Source organism: Natrix helvetica (assembly GCF_964273705.1).
Source record: "Natrix helvetica genome assembly, chromosome: Z".
NCBI classification, from domain to species: Eukaryota; Metazoa; Chordata; class Lepidosauria; order Squamata; family Natricidae; genus Natrix; species Natrix helvetica.
In genome coordinates this window covers 3,395,511-3,412,072 of record NC_138554.1, presented here as the reverse complement: position 1 = coordinate 3,412,072, position 16,562 = coordinate 3,395,511, and the positions used below count along the sequence as shown (strand labels likewise).

The 16,562-nt window shown below is 49.8% G+C and overlaps 1 protein-coding gene across 2 annotated transcripts in view; it reads left to right on the top strand.

Moving 5' to 3' along the window:
- The window catches only part of LOC309381611 (E3 ubiquitin-protein ligase RNF31-like), a 47,749-nt gene extending 31,187 nt beyond the window's left edge, over positions 1-16,562 (top strand). The window contains exons 14-22 of one of the 2 annotated variants that reach the window (XM_081932791.1): positions 1,749-1,847; positions 4,351-4,440; positions 6,252-6,366; positions 7,530-7,648; positions 8,873-8,983; positions 9,089-9,146; positions 12,000-12,096; positions 13,403-13,577; positions 15,846-16,562. In XM_081932791.1, the coding sequence (XP_081788917.1) occupies positions 1,749-1,847; positions 4,351-4,440; positions 6,252-6,366; positions 7,530-7,648; positions 8,873-8,983; positions 9,089-9,146; positions 12,000-12,096; positions 13,403-13,577; positions 15,846-15,899 (918 nt within the window). In that variant the 3' untranslated portion in view covers positions 15,900-16,562. Of the gene's footprint in view, positions 1-1,748; positions 1,848-4,350; positions 4,441-6,251; positions 6,367-7,529; positions 7,649-8,869; positions 8,984-9,088; positions 9,147-11,999; positions 12,097-13,402; positions 13,578-15,845 lie in introns of both variants that reach the window. The other variant, XM_081932790.1, reaches the window with a different exon arrangement.

The window sequence follows — 16,562 nt, the reverse complement described above, 5'->3', positions numbered from 1 at the left end:
CTGACTTCAGACGGTTGAGAACACTTAAAGAAAAACTAAAATATCATATATAAAAAGCTGGTTCAAACACTCCCATTTGCCGTTCGGTGCCAACTTCCCATCCAAAATTATCACTGTTGTCTGCACACAGCTACCCCTCATGACCACAACATTTTGGACGCTAAGTGAGACCGTTGTTAAGTGAGTTTTGCCCCATTTGACGACCTTCCTTGCCAACGTTGTGAAGGGTTTCGCCGCAGTTGTTAAGCGAGTAACACGGTTGTTAAGTGAATCCGGTTTCCCCCTTGACGTTGCTCGCCGGAAGATCGCAACCGTCATAAAAGTGAGTCGGTTGCCAAGCATTCGAATTTTGATTCCGCGACCGCGGAGGACGCTGCAACAGTCGTAAGTGGGAAAACCACTTTTTTTCCAGTGCTGTGACCAACTTCAAATGGTCAGTAAACGAACTCTGGTAGATCCAGGACGAGCTGTATCTAATAGAAAAGGGGTAAAAAATGTCTTTCAAGGTCTTTAGTGTCAACAAAAAATACTATTATATGTGGTGGACGTGTGCAAGGAAATATTGGACTAAGATAAGAGTAGGGTTATTGAAAATGTTACAACAGGAAATAGAATTTAGACCAGAGATATTTTTACTAGGTATTATCCCAGAGAAATTCAAGAAAGAGGATACTTATCTGATTATACATGTAACTACAGCAGGGAGAATTGTATTTGCCCAAGATTAGAAATTAAATAAGCTACCAACAGATGAAGAGATAATAAGAAAAGATATTAGATTGTGCAGAGATGAATAGGTTGACAATGAAAATAAAGGATAAAGAGGAATCGGAATACTTTTTGAGACATGGGGAAGATTTTGTGATTGGCTCGAGAAAGGATGCTAGAAAAGAAAGTAGGGAGAAGAGATAGAACACAGACAATACATTATTAAATGGAAAAGAGGAGGGGAAGAAGGGGAGAAGAAAATATTAAATATATAAGTATATATTCAAGAGTGAGATATAAAGGGGGGGAAACATAGTTAGGATAGATTAGCGAAGATAAGGGAATAGGAAATGATACCAAATTATATTTGGGTTTGTGGAAATAGCATCCCAAGAAAATGTCTGAAAGAGACACCTACAACAATAGAAAAAGAAAGGGAGAGGAGGAGAGAATGAAAGGAAGATGGGGGAAAGAAGAAAGAGGTAAGGAGAGGAGGATAGAAGGGAGAGAATGAGAAGGAGAGAGGGTAGGAAGGGGAAGAGGAAGAGTAGGAGTAGGAGTAGGAAAAAGGGAAGGGAAGAAGGAAGGGGAAGGAGAGGAGGAAGGAAGGGAGAGGAAGAGAAGAAAAGAGGGTAGGAAGGGGAAGAGGAAGAGTAGGAGAAAGAGAAGGGAAGAAGGAAGGGGGAGGAGAGAAGGAAGGAAGGGAGAGGAAGAGAAGGAGAGAGGGTAGGAAGGGGAAGAGGAAGAGTAGGAGAAAGGGAAGGGAAGAAGGAAGTAACAAATGTATAAGAATGACAAATGTAAAGAAGAAGAATTATGTGGAATGTATACTTGAAATGATATGTAAGAGAACAAAATTTTTTTTAAAAAATTCTAACAAAGGTCTTTAGGTCTTAAACCCCCCCCCCCCCGCCAAAAGAAAGATTTTCTGGTTTTCGGTTAGATTCTCCAGGACGTCCCGTGGCTTTTTGGCAAACTTTATAGCGGTACGACAGAACCCCCTCCATTTTTTAAAAAAAATGAGGTTTTTTTCTCCACAGTTGCGCAGTTGTCTGGATCAAGAGACGTACGACCTCTTCCATAAGAAGCTGACGGAACACGTCCTTATGCAGGACCCCAAGTTCCAGTGGTGCACCCATGTGAGTAGCCCCCCCTCCCCTCCCCTCCCCACCCCGAGGTTGATTTGGTTTCCGAATGAAAAGAGAAAGGGCTGCTTTTAAAAGAAAAGGGAAGTCCGCCCCTCCAAAAAGTCAGCGGATGAGTAGACCAGGGGTGTCAAACTCCCATTTCATTGAGGGCCGCGTCAAGGCTGTGTTTGACCTCGGCGGGACGACAACGATGACGACTGGGTGGGCGTGGCCAGCTCGACGTCACTCCCGTCGGGGGCGCTTGTGCTGGTGTTCTGATCGAGGCTTCCCAAGGGCCTGAAGCAAACTCCTTTTATTAATTGATCGTGAATTCTGTTCCTTCATATCCCGCAAAATCTTTCAAGGGAGGATTTACGGTCACAGACCTTCTCTGGCTTGGAGAGCTGCCAGGCCGTGATCTGCAAAGCTCGCTAAGGAGTCTCGGGGAGTCCCGAACCAATGAAGTGAACTAATGGTCTCCTGCAAACTCCACTCCCCTGGCGCTCCCTCTTTTCTTTCCTCTGGGAGGGCCGTTCATTGTCCACCTGTGGCTTGCCCCCAAGTCGACCCGTGTTCTTTAGCTGTTCCCTTCGTCTGGCAACTCTGTGCATGCGCACACTGGGAACAGGCTCCCGCTGTTCTTCTGCCTCACTCATGTCTGATTCCGAAGGCAGCTGATAACTGTCAGACGGCTCTGACTCCCTCTCTGCCTCCGACACAGAGCCCTCCTCAGAGCCTTCCCCAAATTCCAGGACTGGCCCATGTTCCTCCACAACCTCCACGCTGTCTGAATCTGGTGGGCCACAGCAGGTGGCCTGAGCGCTCTGCCAATGAAAACGGGCTCCTGACCTCCGTTTTCGGCTGCGACGGCCTCCTGCAATCCTCTGCCGGAGCTCGGGAGAGCCGCACGTGGCCCTCCCGAGCTCCGTTTTCGCTGACAGAGGCAGCACAAGCTGGTCCTTTGCTGTATCCTCAGGGCCGCCCCTGCGAGCCAGATCCGATCCCCGTGCCTTGAGTTCGACACCCCTGGAATAGGCTTTCCTTTGAAGAAACAGGTGGACGTCCGGGGATAAATGCCCCCCCCCCTTTCCTAACCCAGAGCCTAGGGAGGCCAGCAGGGATAATGGGAGTTGTAGTGTAATGCATCAGTAGGCTTCCTGGCTGGGGAACATGGGCTTTGGCGACTGATCCCCTCACCGAGGAAGGCTGTAGAAATACGTTTCCTGCATTGGCTTTTTAAAAATTTGTTCAGTCTGTACAGAGACTTTGATCCTGAACGTTGGATTATTGATTATTGGTCCAGTGCTTAAGGAGCCAGGGTAGAAGCCAGGAGACTGGGAGTTATAGTTCTGCTTTAGGCATGAAAGCCGGCTGGGTGACTTTGGTCCAATCACCAGGAGTACGGGGAGTTCTAGTCCACCTTAGGCCCGAAAGCTAGCTGTCTAACTTTGGGGCAATCGCCAGGAGATCGGGAGTTCTAGTCCCGCCTTAGGCACAATAGCCAGATGGATAACTGTGGGCCAATCTCTAGGACACTGGGAGTTCTAGTTCTGTCTTAGGCATGAAAGCCAGCTGGGTGACTTTGGGCCAATCGCCAGGAGTACGGGGAGTTGTAGTCCACCTTAGGCACAATAACCAGAAGGATGACTTTGGACCAACCTCTAGGAGATTAGGAGTTCTAGTCCATCATAGGCACATAAGGTGGCTAGCTAATTTTGGCCCAATCCCCAAGGAAACTGGGAGTTCTAGTCCTGCCTTAGGCACAATAGCCAGATGGGTGACTTTGGGCCAATCACAAGGAGATTGGGAGTTCTAGTCCGTCATAGGCATGGCATCTGACACAAGGAGATTGGGAGTTCTAGTCCATTTTAGGCACGAAAGCTGGCTAGCTAATTTTGGCCCAATCCCCAAGGAGACTGGGAGTTCAGGTCCTGCCTTAGGCACAATAGCCAGATGGATGACTTTGGGACAATCACAGGAGATTGGGAGTTCTAGTCCATCATAGGCATGACATCTGACACAAGGAGATTGGGAGTTCTAGTCCATCATAGGCATGGCATCTGACACAAGGAGATTGGGAGTTCTAGTCCATTTTAGGCACGAAAGCTGGCTCGCTAATTTTGGGCCAATCGCCAGGAGATTGGGAATTCTAGTCCCACCTTAGCCACGATAGCCAGATGGATGACTTTGGGCCAGTCCCTCTTCCGCAGCCCAACCCTCCTCGCAGGGCTGTTGTTGCGGGGAAAAATAGGGCAGTCGAGTCTTTGATAGCTTCGCCGGCTATTTGTAAAAATGATCTATCCGTTCGTCTCCACGCGGGCGAGGAGCTGGTTGCTTTTAAGACGGGTCGAAATGTCCAGCTCATCATCGAAGTACGATGCAAGGAATCGGTTCCGATTTAATGTCTTTTTTTAATTTAAGGACGGCCTCTGCCTCCCCTTCCTGGAGGCGAGGAAGGGCCGATCGCAGCCTGGGCGAGAATGGATTTCTTGATTTTTCTCTCCTTGTTCTTTAGTGCTCTTTCGGTTTCATTTACGAATCGGAGCAGCTGGAAGTCAAATGCCCGCAGTGCCGGAAGTGTTTCTGCGTCCTGTGCAAACGCCAGGTTGGTAAACCTTCGGGGCGGAGATATTGGTCAGAAACGGTACAGGGTTTCCTGACGGAGCAGAGGGTTGGACTAGAAGACCTCCAAGGTCCCTTCCTATTCTATTATTCCTGCCCCTCTTCTTCCTCCTCCTTACCCGCCCCTCCTCTTTCTCCTGCTCCTCCCCTTCCCCCTCCTCCATTTGTCTGAAATGGCATAGAGCCGTGATGGCGAACCTATGCCATATCTGTGGGCACGCGAGCCATTGCCCTCGGTCACTCCAGCGGGCATGCGCGCGCTAGCCAGCTGATTTTCAGCTGGCCCACCCACGCTGCCCTTCCTTCCCAGGAGTCACCGTGCAATGCCAAGTAAACACAGAACTCCCGTGGAGGCTCTGGGAGGGTGTTTTCGGCCTCCGGGGGGGGGGGGACGCCATTTTCACCCTCCCCATGCTCCCGGAAAGCCGCTGGAGCCTCGCGAGGGGGAAAAACGGGCCCACTGGAAGTCGGGAAACACGCTGTTTCCAGCCTCCGGGGAGTGGGGGAGACCGTTTCCGCCCTCCCCAGGCTCCTAGAAAGCCGCTGGAGCCCAGGGAGGGCAAAAAACGAGCCTACCAGAAGTCGGGAAACGGGCACCTGGATGCTTCAGGGAGGCCTGTTAGGCCCAAAACAGGGGGCAGGGGGTAGTGTTCCTCCTCCCCCCCCCTTGGGCCCATGTTTGGTCCCAGGAGGCTTTAGGTAGACCTGCTATGCTATGGGGTGTGGGGTGGTATGTGTGAATACGTGGAGGCAGCGCGGGAGGGGTTGCGCGCATGCACAGGGGGATGGGATGTATTGCATTGTGGGTGTGAGCACGCGAGGACAAAAACGGTTAGCTGTCACTCGTATCCTGCCTTAGCAGCGAGTTGAACTCAAAGGTCCCTTCCCATTCTGGTATCCTATCCTATATTTAATTTGAGTAGCTGGAACACTCAAGAGAGGCACAATAAGTCAGTACACAAGAAATGTATTTTTATATATCGTATTTTTCGGAGTATAAGACGCACGGGAGTATAAGACGCACCAAGATTTTGAAGGGGCAATTTTTAAAAAAAAAAAAAGTTTTTGCACTCTGCAGACCCCAAAGGGGCCCGTTTGTTGCGATAACGGGCCCATTTTTTTTTCAAAAAAGGGCATGCATAGCTTTTAGGAGGCTTATAAAGTGCTCCTGGGGGCCAAGGGGCGCAAAATTGAGCAAAAAACGGCCTATTTTTCCCTCATTTCTGCCCTCCCCAGCCGCCAGGAGCACTCTGAAAGCCTCCTAAAGGCTATGCACGGCCATTTTGGTGAAGGAGGCAGGATTTTGGGAGGCAAAAATTGCTGTATTGTTTATAAGACGCACCCAGATTTTCAGCCTCTTTTTTTGGGGGGGGGGGGGGAAGGTGCGTCTTATACTCCGAAAAATATGGTAAGTAGCTGAGGTTGATAGCTGGGCTTTCGGCCTGCTCTCCAAGCTTGCCAATTTGGGTTGCAAACGTTTCATCCCGTTTGAGGAGACATCGTCAGTTCATTTTGAAGTGGGCTTGTCCGTCTGACAAAACGAGCCCACTTCGAAGCGCGCGGACGATGTCTCCTCGAACGGTGACGAAACATTTGCAACCGCATTGCCGGGCTCAGAGGGCAGGCTGACAGCCCACACAACGATGATAGCGGATTGGTTGGAAAGAGCTAGCGCCTCCCTGAGGTAAATCTAAGCTTGTTGGGGGTTGCTTGATATCTTCCCCTGTTGGGGACCAAGGATGGAAGGCTAAATGCTGAACTTGGGGTGTCTTTTTTTTCCTTCGGCGGTGACAGTGGGAGCCGCAGCATCAGGGCATCACCTGCGAAGCCTTCCTGGAATGGAAGCGAACCAACGACCCTGAATACCAGGCCCAGGGCTTGGCGATGTATCTCCAGGAGAATGGCATCGGTGAGGGTTTTGTCCCAATTGAGCCAACCACGTTTTCTACACTAAGCCGGGAGTTGGATTTTGATGCTCCCACTTCTGTTGTGGCACGCCAGCAGAGCTGGCAGCAGATTCGGACAGTGAGGAGGTTGGGAAGGAACATGGGCCAGTCCTGGAGTATGGGGAAGGCTCTGAGGAGGGCTCTGTGTCGGAGGCAGAGATGGGGTCAAGGCCGTCTGACATCAGCTACCTTGAGGATCAGACATCAGTGAGGCAGAAGAACAGCTGGAGCCTGTTCCTAGTGTGTGCATGAGTCTGGGGAAGGCTCTGAGGAGGGCTCTGCGTCGGAGGTATAGAGGGGGCCAGGGCCGTCTGACAGTTATCAGCTACCTTCGGAGTCATCAGTGAGGCGGAAGAACAGCTGGAGCCTGTTCCCAGTGTGCGCATGCGCAGAGCTGCCAGACGAAGGGAACAGCTAAGGAACGGTCGACTTGGGAGTAAGGCCACAGGTGGACGGTGAATGGGCCCTCCCATAGGGAATAAAAAAGGGGTTTAGCGGGACGAGGACTCAGCTTCATACTACTGGGGAAACCTAGGTCAGAACAACTTCCTATCCTCAATTCTTGGGAGTGTCTCCTTTAACTTCTTGCTTGGGCAGAGGGGTTGGACTAGAAGACCTCCAAGGTCCCTTCCAGCCCTATCATTCTGTGAGAAACAGTGTTGTTTGGTGGTTAAGGCAGCATTTTAGAAAGCAGGAGATGGTGAGGTCTAGTCCGCCTTAGTGGTGAAAGCCAGCTGGGTGGCATAGGGCCAATCACCAGGCGACAGTGAGTTCTAGTCCAGCTTTAGGCAGGAAAGCCAGCTGGGTGGCATAGGGCCAATCACCAGGAGACAGTGAGTTCTAGTCCCATTTAAGGCATGAAAGCCAGCTGGGTGACTTAGGGCCAGTCACCAGGAGAAGGAGAGTTCTAGTCCCGCCTCAGCCGTGAAAGCCAGCTGGTTGACTTTGGGCCAGTGTCCCTCTCTCTCTCAGGCCAACCCACCTCACAAGGTTGCTGTTAGGGGGAAAATAGGAGGAGGAAAATGCATTGGCGATGTTTTTCGCCTTAAGTTATTTGTAAAAATAATATAGGTGGGATACAAACAAATACAATTTTCCTTCTTCACCCCCTCCTCTCTTTTTCCAGCTTGTCCCAAATGCAAGTTCTCGTACGCCTTGGCTCGCGGGGGATGCATGCACTTCCAGTGTTCCCAGTGTAGGCACCATTTCTGCAGTGGCTGTTACGGCACCTTTTATGCCTCAAATGTAAGGATGCTCAGGGATTGCGCCTGTGCGGGGCAGATCTGGAACCCGGCACCCTGTTGCTATTCATTTCCCCCCTGTGGGCTCCGTAGAGGGGGATTTGGAGAACGGAGGCGGAGTCGGTTAGCCAAACCACAGGAGAACAAGAATACAGGTAGTCCTCGCACTTACGACCACCATTGAACCCAACATTTTCATTACTAAGCAAGACAGCGAAGTGAGCTTTGCCCCATTTTACCGTGGGTTTCTTTTTTTTGCCTCCGTTATTAAGTGAATCGTTGCATTTGTTAATTAGCAACACGGTCATTAAGTGAATCTGGTTTCCCCCCATGGACTCGGCTTGTCAGACGGTATTTATCACACTTTTGTTAGAAAGAGAGGCTAACATTCCACCTAGAATGGAATAACAACTCTTTGAATCACATTGTTTTATTTAGTGGCCATTTGAAGTTACAATGTCAACTCACAAAGCATCCCTGGCCTGCTCTGGAGTTGCCATAGGCAAGTGGGGGGGGGGGGAAACTGACGGAGCAGCATGGCAGCCACAAACCATTCCACGCATACCTTTCTCAAGGCTGTATCCCAGGTTACCTGCAACGGCCGGAGGGGCGTGATCTCTACAGCCCACGAAAAGTGCTCCGTTGGAAAATGTGATTTATGACACACCCTAGGGAGAGGGAGGGAAACAGGGTTCTAATTGGGCCGTAAATTATGTGGGGTCAGAGCTGGCGTCACTTGGGTAGGTCCCTACGTTGCTCCTAATAAATAACTGGATTTCCTTTGAAGCTTGGCTCGAGGCTCATGATTTAATTAGGGAATCTGTGGGAACCCTGACATCCAACAGCACTGGAAAATTGACTTAGGACCAGGGGTGGTATTCACTTACTTTCCCTACCAGTTCGACTCATGGTCGTAGTATCCTGGGTGTGTGTGTGTGTGTCACGCGTTCCCCTTTTTTGCGACCTTCTGACAAAAAAAGTCCACGGGGAACCCAGATCCGCTTAACAAACGTGCGACGAAGTTCACCCCTCAACGGGACCAAAGCTCCCTTAACAAATGTCTCGCTTGCGACATATGCGACAGAAATTTTGCCCAAACTGAAACATTGGGCTCGGTTGTGGTCGTAAGTCGAGGACTGCCTGTAATTTTTATTTAGAGGAAATGGGGGGGGGGGCAGTTCAACCGTTTTCCTAGTCTGGCGTCTTATTATTATTTTTCCCCCAGAAGTGTCCCATACCACACTGCCCGATCCGGCGGTCCCTCCATGGCCACCACCCGCGTGACTGCCTCTTCTACCTGCGCGATTGGGCCGTGCCACGTCTGCAGAAGCTCCTCCAGGTGGGTCTTTAGGAGCAGGGAGGGGGAGGGGGAGCCGAGGGGGCTTAGGGGAGAGGCTTCTTGGGAGACTAACTGGGATTCTCTCTTTCCGTCTCTCCATCCCAGGATAACAACATTGCTTTCAACACAGACCCTCCAGCAGGGACCCGGGCCACTCCCGGAGGTGCGTGGCTTAAGTTGCCGGGAAGCTCACCTGTCCTGGGATGGCTTTATGTTCTGAATGAAAGATTTCACCTCACCTCAGTTCACTTCAGTTGACTCCACTTCTTTTTTACTTCAGTTCATTTTACTTCACTTCATTTTACTTTATTTTAATTTACTTCACTTCATTTTACTTTATTTTAATTTACTTTACTTCACTTCATTTTACTTCACTTTATTTTTATATTTTATGCTTACTTTATTTTACTTCACTTCATTTTACTTTGTTAGTTTACTTCACTTCACTTCATTTTATTTTATTATACTCCACTTCATTTTACTTCATTTTATTTTATTATACTCCACTTCATTTTACTTCATTTTATTTTACTTTGCTTCATTTTACTTTAGTTCATTTTACTTCACTTCATTTTACTTTACTTTATTTTAATTTACTTCACTTCATTTTACTTCACTTTATTTTTATATTTTATGCTTACTTTATTTTACTTCACTTCATTTTACTTCATTTTATTTTACTTCACTTCATTTTACTTTTTTAGTTCACTTCATTTTACTTTACTTCACTTCATTTAATTTTTTTAGTTTACTTCACTTTATTTTATTTTACTTCACTTCATTTTATTTTACTTCACTTCATTTTACTTTTTTAGTTTACTTCACTTCATTTTACTTTATTTTACTTCACTTCATTTTATTCACTTCACTTTACTTCATTTTATTTTACTTCACTTCATTTTACTTTTTTAGTTTACTTCACTTTAGTTTACTTTGCTTCATTTTATTTTACTTCTTCATTTTACTTTTTTAGTTTACTTCAATTCACTTTAGTTTACTTTACTTTGCTTCATTTTATTTTACTTCACTTCATTTTACTTTTTTAGTTTACTTTATTTCGCTTCATTTTATTTTACTTCACTTCATTTTATTTTACTTCACTTCATTTTACTTTTTTAGTTTACTTCACTTCACTTTAATTTAGTTTATTTCGCTTCATTTTACTTTTTTAGTTCACTTCACTTTATTTTACTTTACTTTACTTCCCTTCATTTTACTTCATTTTATTTTACTTCCCTTCGTTTTGCTTTACTTCCCTTCACCTTTACCTTTACAGATAGTCCTCGACATACAATACAATACAATAGTAGAGTTGGAAGGGACCTTGGAGGTCTTCTAGTCCAACCCCCTGCCTAGGCAGGAAACCCTATACCATCGACCATGGTATCCTATTGCGCCGGTTGGAGGGGATGGGAGTCGGAGGTACCGTTTTGCGGTGGTTTGGCTCCTACCTCTCCGACCGGAAGCAATGTGTGTTAACAGGGGGGCAGAGGTCGACCCCGAGGCCACTCACTTGTGGGGTGCCACAGGGGTCGGTCCTCTCGCCTCTCCTGTTCAACACATATGTGAAGCCGCTGGGTGAGATCATCCGTGGTTTTGGGGTTGAGTATCACCTCTACGCTGATGATACTCAGCTGTATATTTCAACCCCAAACCACCCCAACGAGGCTGTCGAAGTGATGTCCCGGTGTTTGGAAGCCGTCGGGGTCTGGATGGGGGACAACAGACTCAAACTCAACCCCTCCAAGACTGAGTGGCTGTGGCTACCGGCACCTCGGTTCAGCCAGCTGATTCCATCGCTGGCCATAGGGGGCGAACAATTGCCCCCTGTGGAACGGGCGCGCAATTTGGGCGTCCTCCTTGATGCCCGGCTGTCAATGGATGACCATGTGGCAGCCGTGGCGAGGGGGGCGTTCCACCAGGTTCGCCTGGTGTGCCAATTGCGCCCCCTACTAGACCGGGATGCCCTACGCACGGTCACTCATGCGCTGGTGACGTCCCGCCTGGATTACTGCAACGCTCTCTACATGGGGCTGCCCTTGGGACGCGCCCGGAGACTGCAGTTAGTTCAGAACGCAGCCGCGCGGGCTGTGATGGGGAGTACGAAGTACTCCCACGTAACACCTCTCCTGCGCGAGCTGCACTGGCTACCTGTGGTTTTTCGGGTGAGTTTCAAGGGGCTGATTACCATCTTTAAAGCGCTCCATGGCACGGGACCTAGTTACTTGCGGGATCGCATCCTCCCACATACATCCCTGCGGCCAATTCGCTCACACAGGTAGGGACTTCTCCTGGTGCCGTCCACTAGGCAATGCCAACAGGCGACACCAAGGAGTAGGGCCTTCTCTGTGATGGGCCCAACCCTCTGGAATGACCTCCCCCCCGACATTAGAACCACTACTGACCTCCGCTCCTTCCGGCAAAAATTGAAGACCCACCTGTTCCGATTAGCAGGCCTGGCATAATCACAACTGTCCCTCCTGGCAAATGTTTTATCAACTGGTTATTTTTAGGGGTATTGTTTTTAATATTGTATCTATTTTAGGGGTTTATAAACTTATATTTATAGCTTTGTACAGTTCTTTTAAATTACATTTTAACCTCCTCCATGCCAACTCTACATTTAATTTTAATTTTGTATTGTATTTTGTCATATTCTGCACGGACTGTACACCGCCCCGAGTCCCTTTTGGGAGAGGGGGCGGTCTAGAAGCATTAAAGATTGATTAGATTGAAAATTGATACGACCACAATTTTAGGCCAAAATTTCTGTGGCTGAGACAACGCTTCAGCAAGTTTTGCTCCATTGTTTTGCCTTTCTTACTGCAGTTGTTAAGCGAATCGTTGCGGTTCTTAAGTTAGGCGGGCTTCCCCGTTGACTTTGCTGAACCACTGTCTCGCTTAGCAATGCAAACGTTGGGCTCAATTGTAGTCATAAGTCGAGGATTACCTGTAGTCCCGATCCACTGACGGAATGGGCAGGCTTTAACCGTTACGGTCTCTCCTCGGCACGCAGGTGGATGCCGGGTTATGGAGCAGAAGGAAACCCTCGACGGCTTGAAGGATGAACCGTGCGGCAAAGAGACGCCAGCCGGATATGCCGGCCTTTGCGAGTGAGTAAAACCCCTTGATGGGGAGACAGAAAACAGAGGCGCTTGTGGCCCGCCGGCAGCCAGAGGTGCTGGCAGCAGATTCGGATAGTGAGGAGGGTTGGGGAGGAACTTGGGCCAGTCCTGGAGTCTGGGGAAGGCTCAGATGAGGGCTCTGTGTCGGAGGCAGAGATGGGGCCACGGCCGTCCGACAGTTACCAGCTGCCTTCGTAGTCAGACATCAGTGCGGCAGAAGAACAGCTGGAGCCTGTTCCCAGTGTGTGCACGCGCAGCGTTGCCAAAGGGAACAGCTAAGGAATAAGGGTCAGCTTGGGAATAAGGTCACAGGTGGAGGATGAATGGCCCTTCCCAGAGGAAATAAAAGAGGAGCAACTGGGGAGTGGAGTTTGCAGGAGGCCGTTCGTTCATTCCTGCATTCTTGTCAAGTATTGCGGCGTCTGAAGGATATCGGCCTGGCCACTCTCCAAGCCTGATCAAGGTCGGTAATGGTGAACTATCTTGAAAGACTTTGCTGGAGAGGAATTTACTGTCAATTAAATAAAAGGCGTTTATTGGGACGAGGACTTGGCTTCGTGCTGCTGGGGAAGCTGAAGTCAGAACAGCCCTTTTCCCAGAATTCCTAGCTGCGATCCAGCAGAGCTGAAATACGCTACAGAAAGTCCTCGATGTGTGACAACTGGCATGATCAGCACTCCCGTCGCTAAGCAAATGATCACAGGACAGGCCCCAATTTTGCAAGTTTCCTCTCCCACCCACCCCTATGGCTTTGGTTGTCGGAAACAGGCTGGAAAGTCATAAAATGGGGATCACCTGACCCAGGGACACTGCAATACATCTGGTTGCCTCCTGGAATTGCAATGGGGGGGGGGGTCAGGGGCCTTGCGACAGTCATAAGTGCGAGGAGTGGTCGTCAGGTCTCTTTTTTTTCCCAGCACTGTTGGAACAGTGGCTAAAGGAACGGTCGTAAGTCGAGGACTGCCTGTAGGTTGGGAAAAGCAGGTATCAGTCCAGTTGTAGAGGAGGCCAACTCTATGATCCTGGAGGGACCAGCGAGGTTTTAACTAGATTAAGAGTCTCCCAACTTGGCGACTTTAAAACTTGTGGACTTCAACTCCCAGAATTCCCCTGGCCAGCATGAGGGATTCTGGGAGTTGAAGTCCACAAGTCTTAAAAGTGGGCAGGTTTGGAGATCTTGAAGGAGATGGTGGTTCTAACAAGGGGGGAATCGGGTGAGCTGTGGCGGGCCAGGAGTCCCGAGGGTCGCACTGATGAATCTTCCCCGTTTCTTGATCTACCCCGCTCCCGCCAGGGCGCACTACAAGGAATACCTAGTCAGTCTGATCAACAGCCACGCTTTGGATCCCGCCGTCTACTACACCTTGCAGGAGGTGGAGATCGTATCCCGGAGACATCTCACCGCTGGCCAGCTGCTCCCCAGGGGACCGACGGAGGACGATGAAGCCTATCGCAGGCGTTTGATCCAGGTGAACCTTCTCCTCTTCTCGCTTGGGTTCCTTCTCTAATTGTTGTGACCCGCCAGCAGAGCCGGCTGCCGATTCGGACAGTGAGGAGGTTGGGGAGGGACATGGGACAGTCCTGGAGTCTGGGGAAAGCTCTGACGAGGGCTCTGCGTCGGAGGCAGAGATGGGGCCAGGGCCGTCTGACAGTTATCAGCTGCCCTCAGAGATTAGAGTCAGAGTCAGAGATTAATGAGGCAGAAGAACAGCTGGAGCCTGTTCCCAGTATGCGCATGGGTAGAGTTGCTGGACAAAGAGAACAGCTAAAGAACAGGGGTCGACTTGGGAGTAAGGCCACAGGTGGATGACGAATGGCCCCTCCCAGAGAAAATAAAAGAGGAGCGAAAGGGGAATGGAGTTTGCAGGAGACCATTAGCTTCATTGGTTCGTGACTCTCTGAGACTGCTGACCAGGTTTTGCAGATATCGGCCTGGCAGCTCTCCCGCCAGCGGCCAGCAGATTCGGACAGTGAGGAGGTTGGGGAGGAAGATGGGCCAGTCCTGGAGTCTGGGGAAGGCTCTGACGAGGGCTCTGTTTCGGAGGCAGAGAGGGGGGCAGAGCCGTATGCCAGTTATCAGCTACCTTCAGAATCAGACATCAGTGAGGCAGACGAACAGCTGGAGCCTGTTCCCAGTGTGCGCATGGGCAGAGTGGCCAGGCGAAGGGAACAGCTAAAGAAGAGGGGGTCTATCAACTTGAGAGTAAGGCCACAGGTGGACGATGACTGGCCCCTCCCAGAGGGAATAAAAGAGGAGCGACCGGGGAATGGAGTTTGCAGGAGTTCACTTAATTGGTTCGGGACTTTCCGAGACTCCTTGCCAAGTTTTGCAGATCTCGGCCTGGCAGCTCTCCAAGCCAGATAAGGTCTGTGACCGTAAATCCTCCTTTGAAAGACTTTGCTGGATGCGAACGAGCAGAATCCACAGCCAATTAATCAAAGGGTTTTTTGTCGGGATCACTGTTCCCTCTAAGCTGCGCGGCTGCACGCCCCCGCAGGTGGCAAGAAAACACCGCGCAGCAGTTTCCAACTGCCGCGCAGTGTTTTGTATGGTCACAGGCGCCGGAGGCTGGGGAGGTCCTTTGCAAACAGCTAGAACTGGCTGCCCGCAAAGGACCTCCCCGGACTTGTTTTGATGAGCGCGGGGGACTGAGTTCAGGAAAGCAAGCCCGGGGAGGTCCTTTGTGGGCGGCCAATCCTAGCTGCTTGCGCCCGGCGCTGCAGCTAAAGTAAACCCCCAAAGCCTTTTCAAAGCTCCCGCCGGCGCCCCCGCGCGTGGTAGCGGCACCTCCCCCTCTGTTCGGAGCACTCGCGTTACCCCTGCTGCCCCCTCCTCCTCTGCTGTGCTTTTGAGGAGCCATGAGGCTGCAGGAGCCAGTAGGAAGGCGGCGGAGGGGGCGAGAGCAGGGGAAAAAAGCCTCATGGCTTCTCAAAAGCACGGCGGAGGAGGAGAAGGCAGGTAACGCGGTGCTCCGCTCCGAGTGGAGGGGGACGCGCCGCTGCTGCTGCCACGGGCGGGGGCGCCAGCGGGAGCTTTGGCGGCTTCACTCCAAATGTGGTGGTGTCGTTTGAGGAGGAGGAGGAGGAGGAGGAGGAGGAGGCAGCTGTTATTCTGGTGGCGGCAAGGGCTCGTCGGCATCTTCAACAGCAGCCCTGCCCCCTGTGAAAAAAACCGAAGATGGAGCAGATCCACGCTGATGACGTCGCCGCAACGTGACTGGAGGAGGAATTCTGGGAGTTGAAGTCCACAAGTCTTCAAGCTGTCAGGTTTGAAGACCCTGGGTTTTTTTTTTCTAAAGGGTTAGGGGTTCAAGGGTCTTGCAACTTGACAGCTTTAAGACTTGCATGCTTCAATGCCAGAGTTCCTGAGCCAACATTTTGGTTGCTAAGCAGGAGCGTTGCTAAGTGATACTATATAACACTTTTAATTAAGCGGGTACCTTGAATAAACATCTTTTGAGTTTCAAATAATACTGATTTTGTTGTTGTCTTAGGTGACACCTGTGAAAAAAATTCAGGTGCTGCTCAGGCATAAAATGTGCCGCTCAAACACTATACTTTTCTGCTCACATTGAAAAAAAATTAGAGGGAACATTGGTCGGGATAAAGAGTTTGCTTCCTGCTCTTCGGAAGCCTCGCTCAGAACAGATGTCTTTTGGTCCCCCTGCTGGAACAAAGGGCTTGGGTTAGACTAGAAGACCTCCAAGGTCCCTTCCAACCTTGTCCTTCTTCTGCAGGTTCTAAGGGATGAAGTTCCTCTTGACTTGGAGGTCCCGCGGAGACGGAAGTAGACCGAGGAGATCACCCATCCAAGAAGGAGAATCCGGGAGGCGCTTCCAAATGGATGGAGAAGAAGAGATGTTGTGTTTTGAGCGTTGTCCTTTCCGGTTGATTGTTCATGGGGGGGCCTTCCCGAGATGCCGTTTTCAAGCCCTCCTTGCTCTAACCACTAGGTCGCATTTAAGGGTTGCGTCGTTCTTGTTTCTTCTGTCTTGCGTGCTCTTCTTACGTGACCATTTAGAATAGGGGTGTCCACAGCCGTGAACATTTTAAAACCTCTGGACTTTCAACTCCCAGAATTCCCCAGCCAGAGAATTCTGGGGAAACTCACGAAGAACTCAAATGCACAAGATGGCTTCCAGGCCCGACATCTGCCTGGGAAACTCTGGGAGTCGAAGTCCACAAATCTTAAAAGTTGGCAGTTCCTGAAAAGCAAAGAATTTTAGATTTTGTCCTAACGCCGTTCAACAAGTTTCCGATTTTAATCTTAATGGATTTGGGGGGGGGGGGATTTTTTTTTTGCTGGTGGGTGGAATGGATGCTTTACTTCCATTGAAAGTTTCTTGTTTCGGTTTTAATTCTATCTGTTCCCGCGATTTTAACGCCACGTTGTTCTTTCAGCCAGCATATCTCCTGGGAAATGCTTTGGTCTGAATAAAATTTATTTCGTTAAA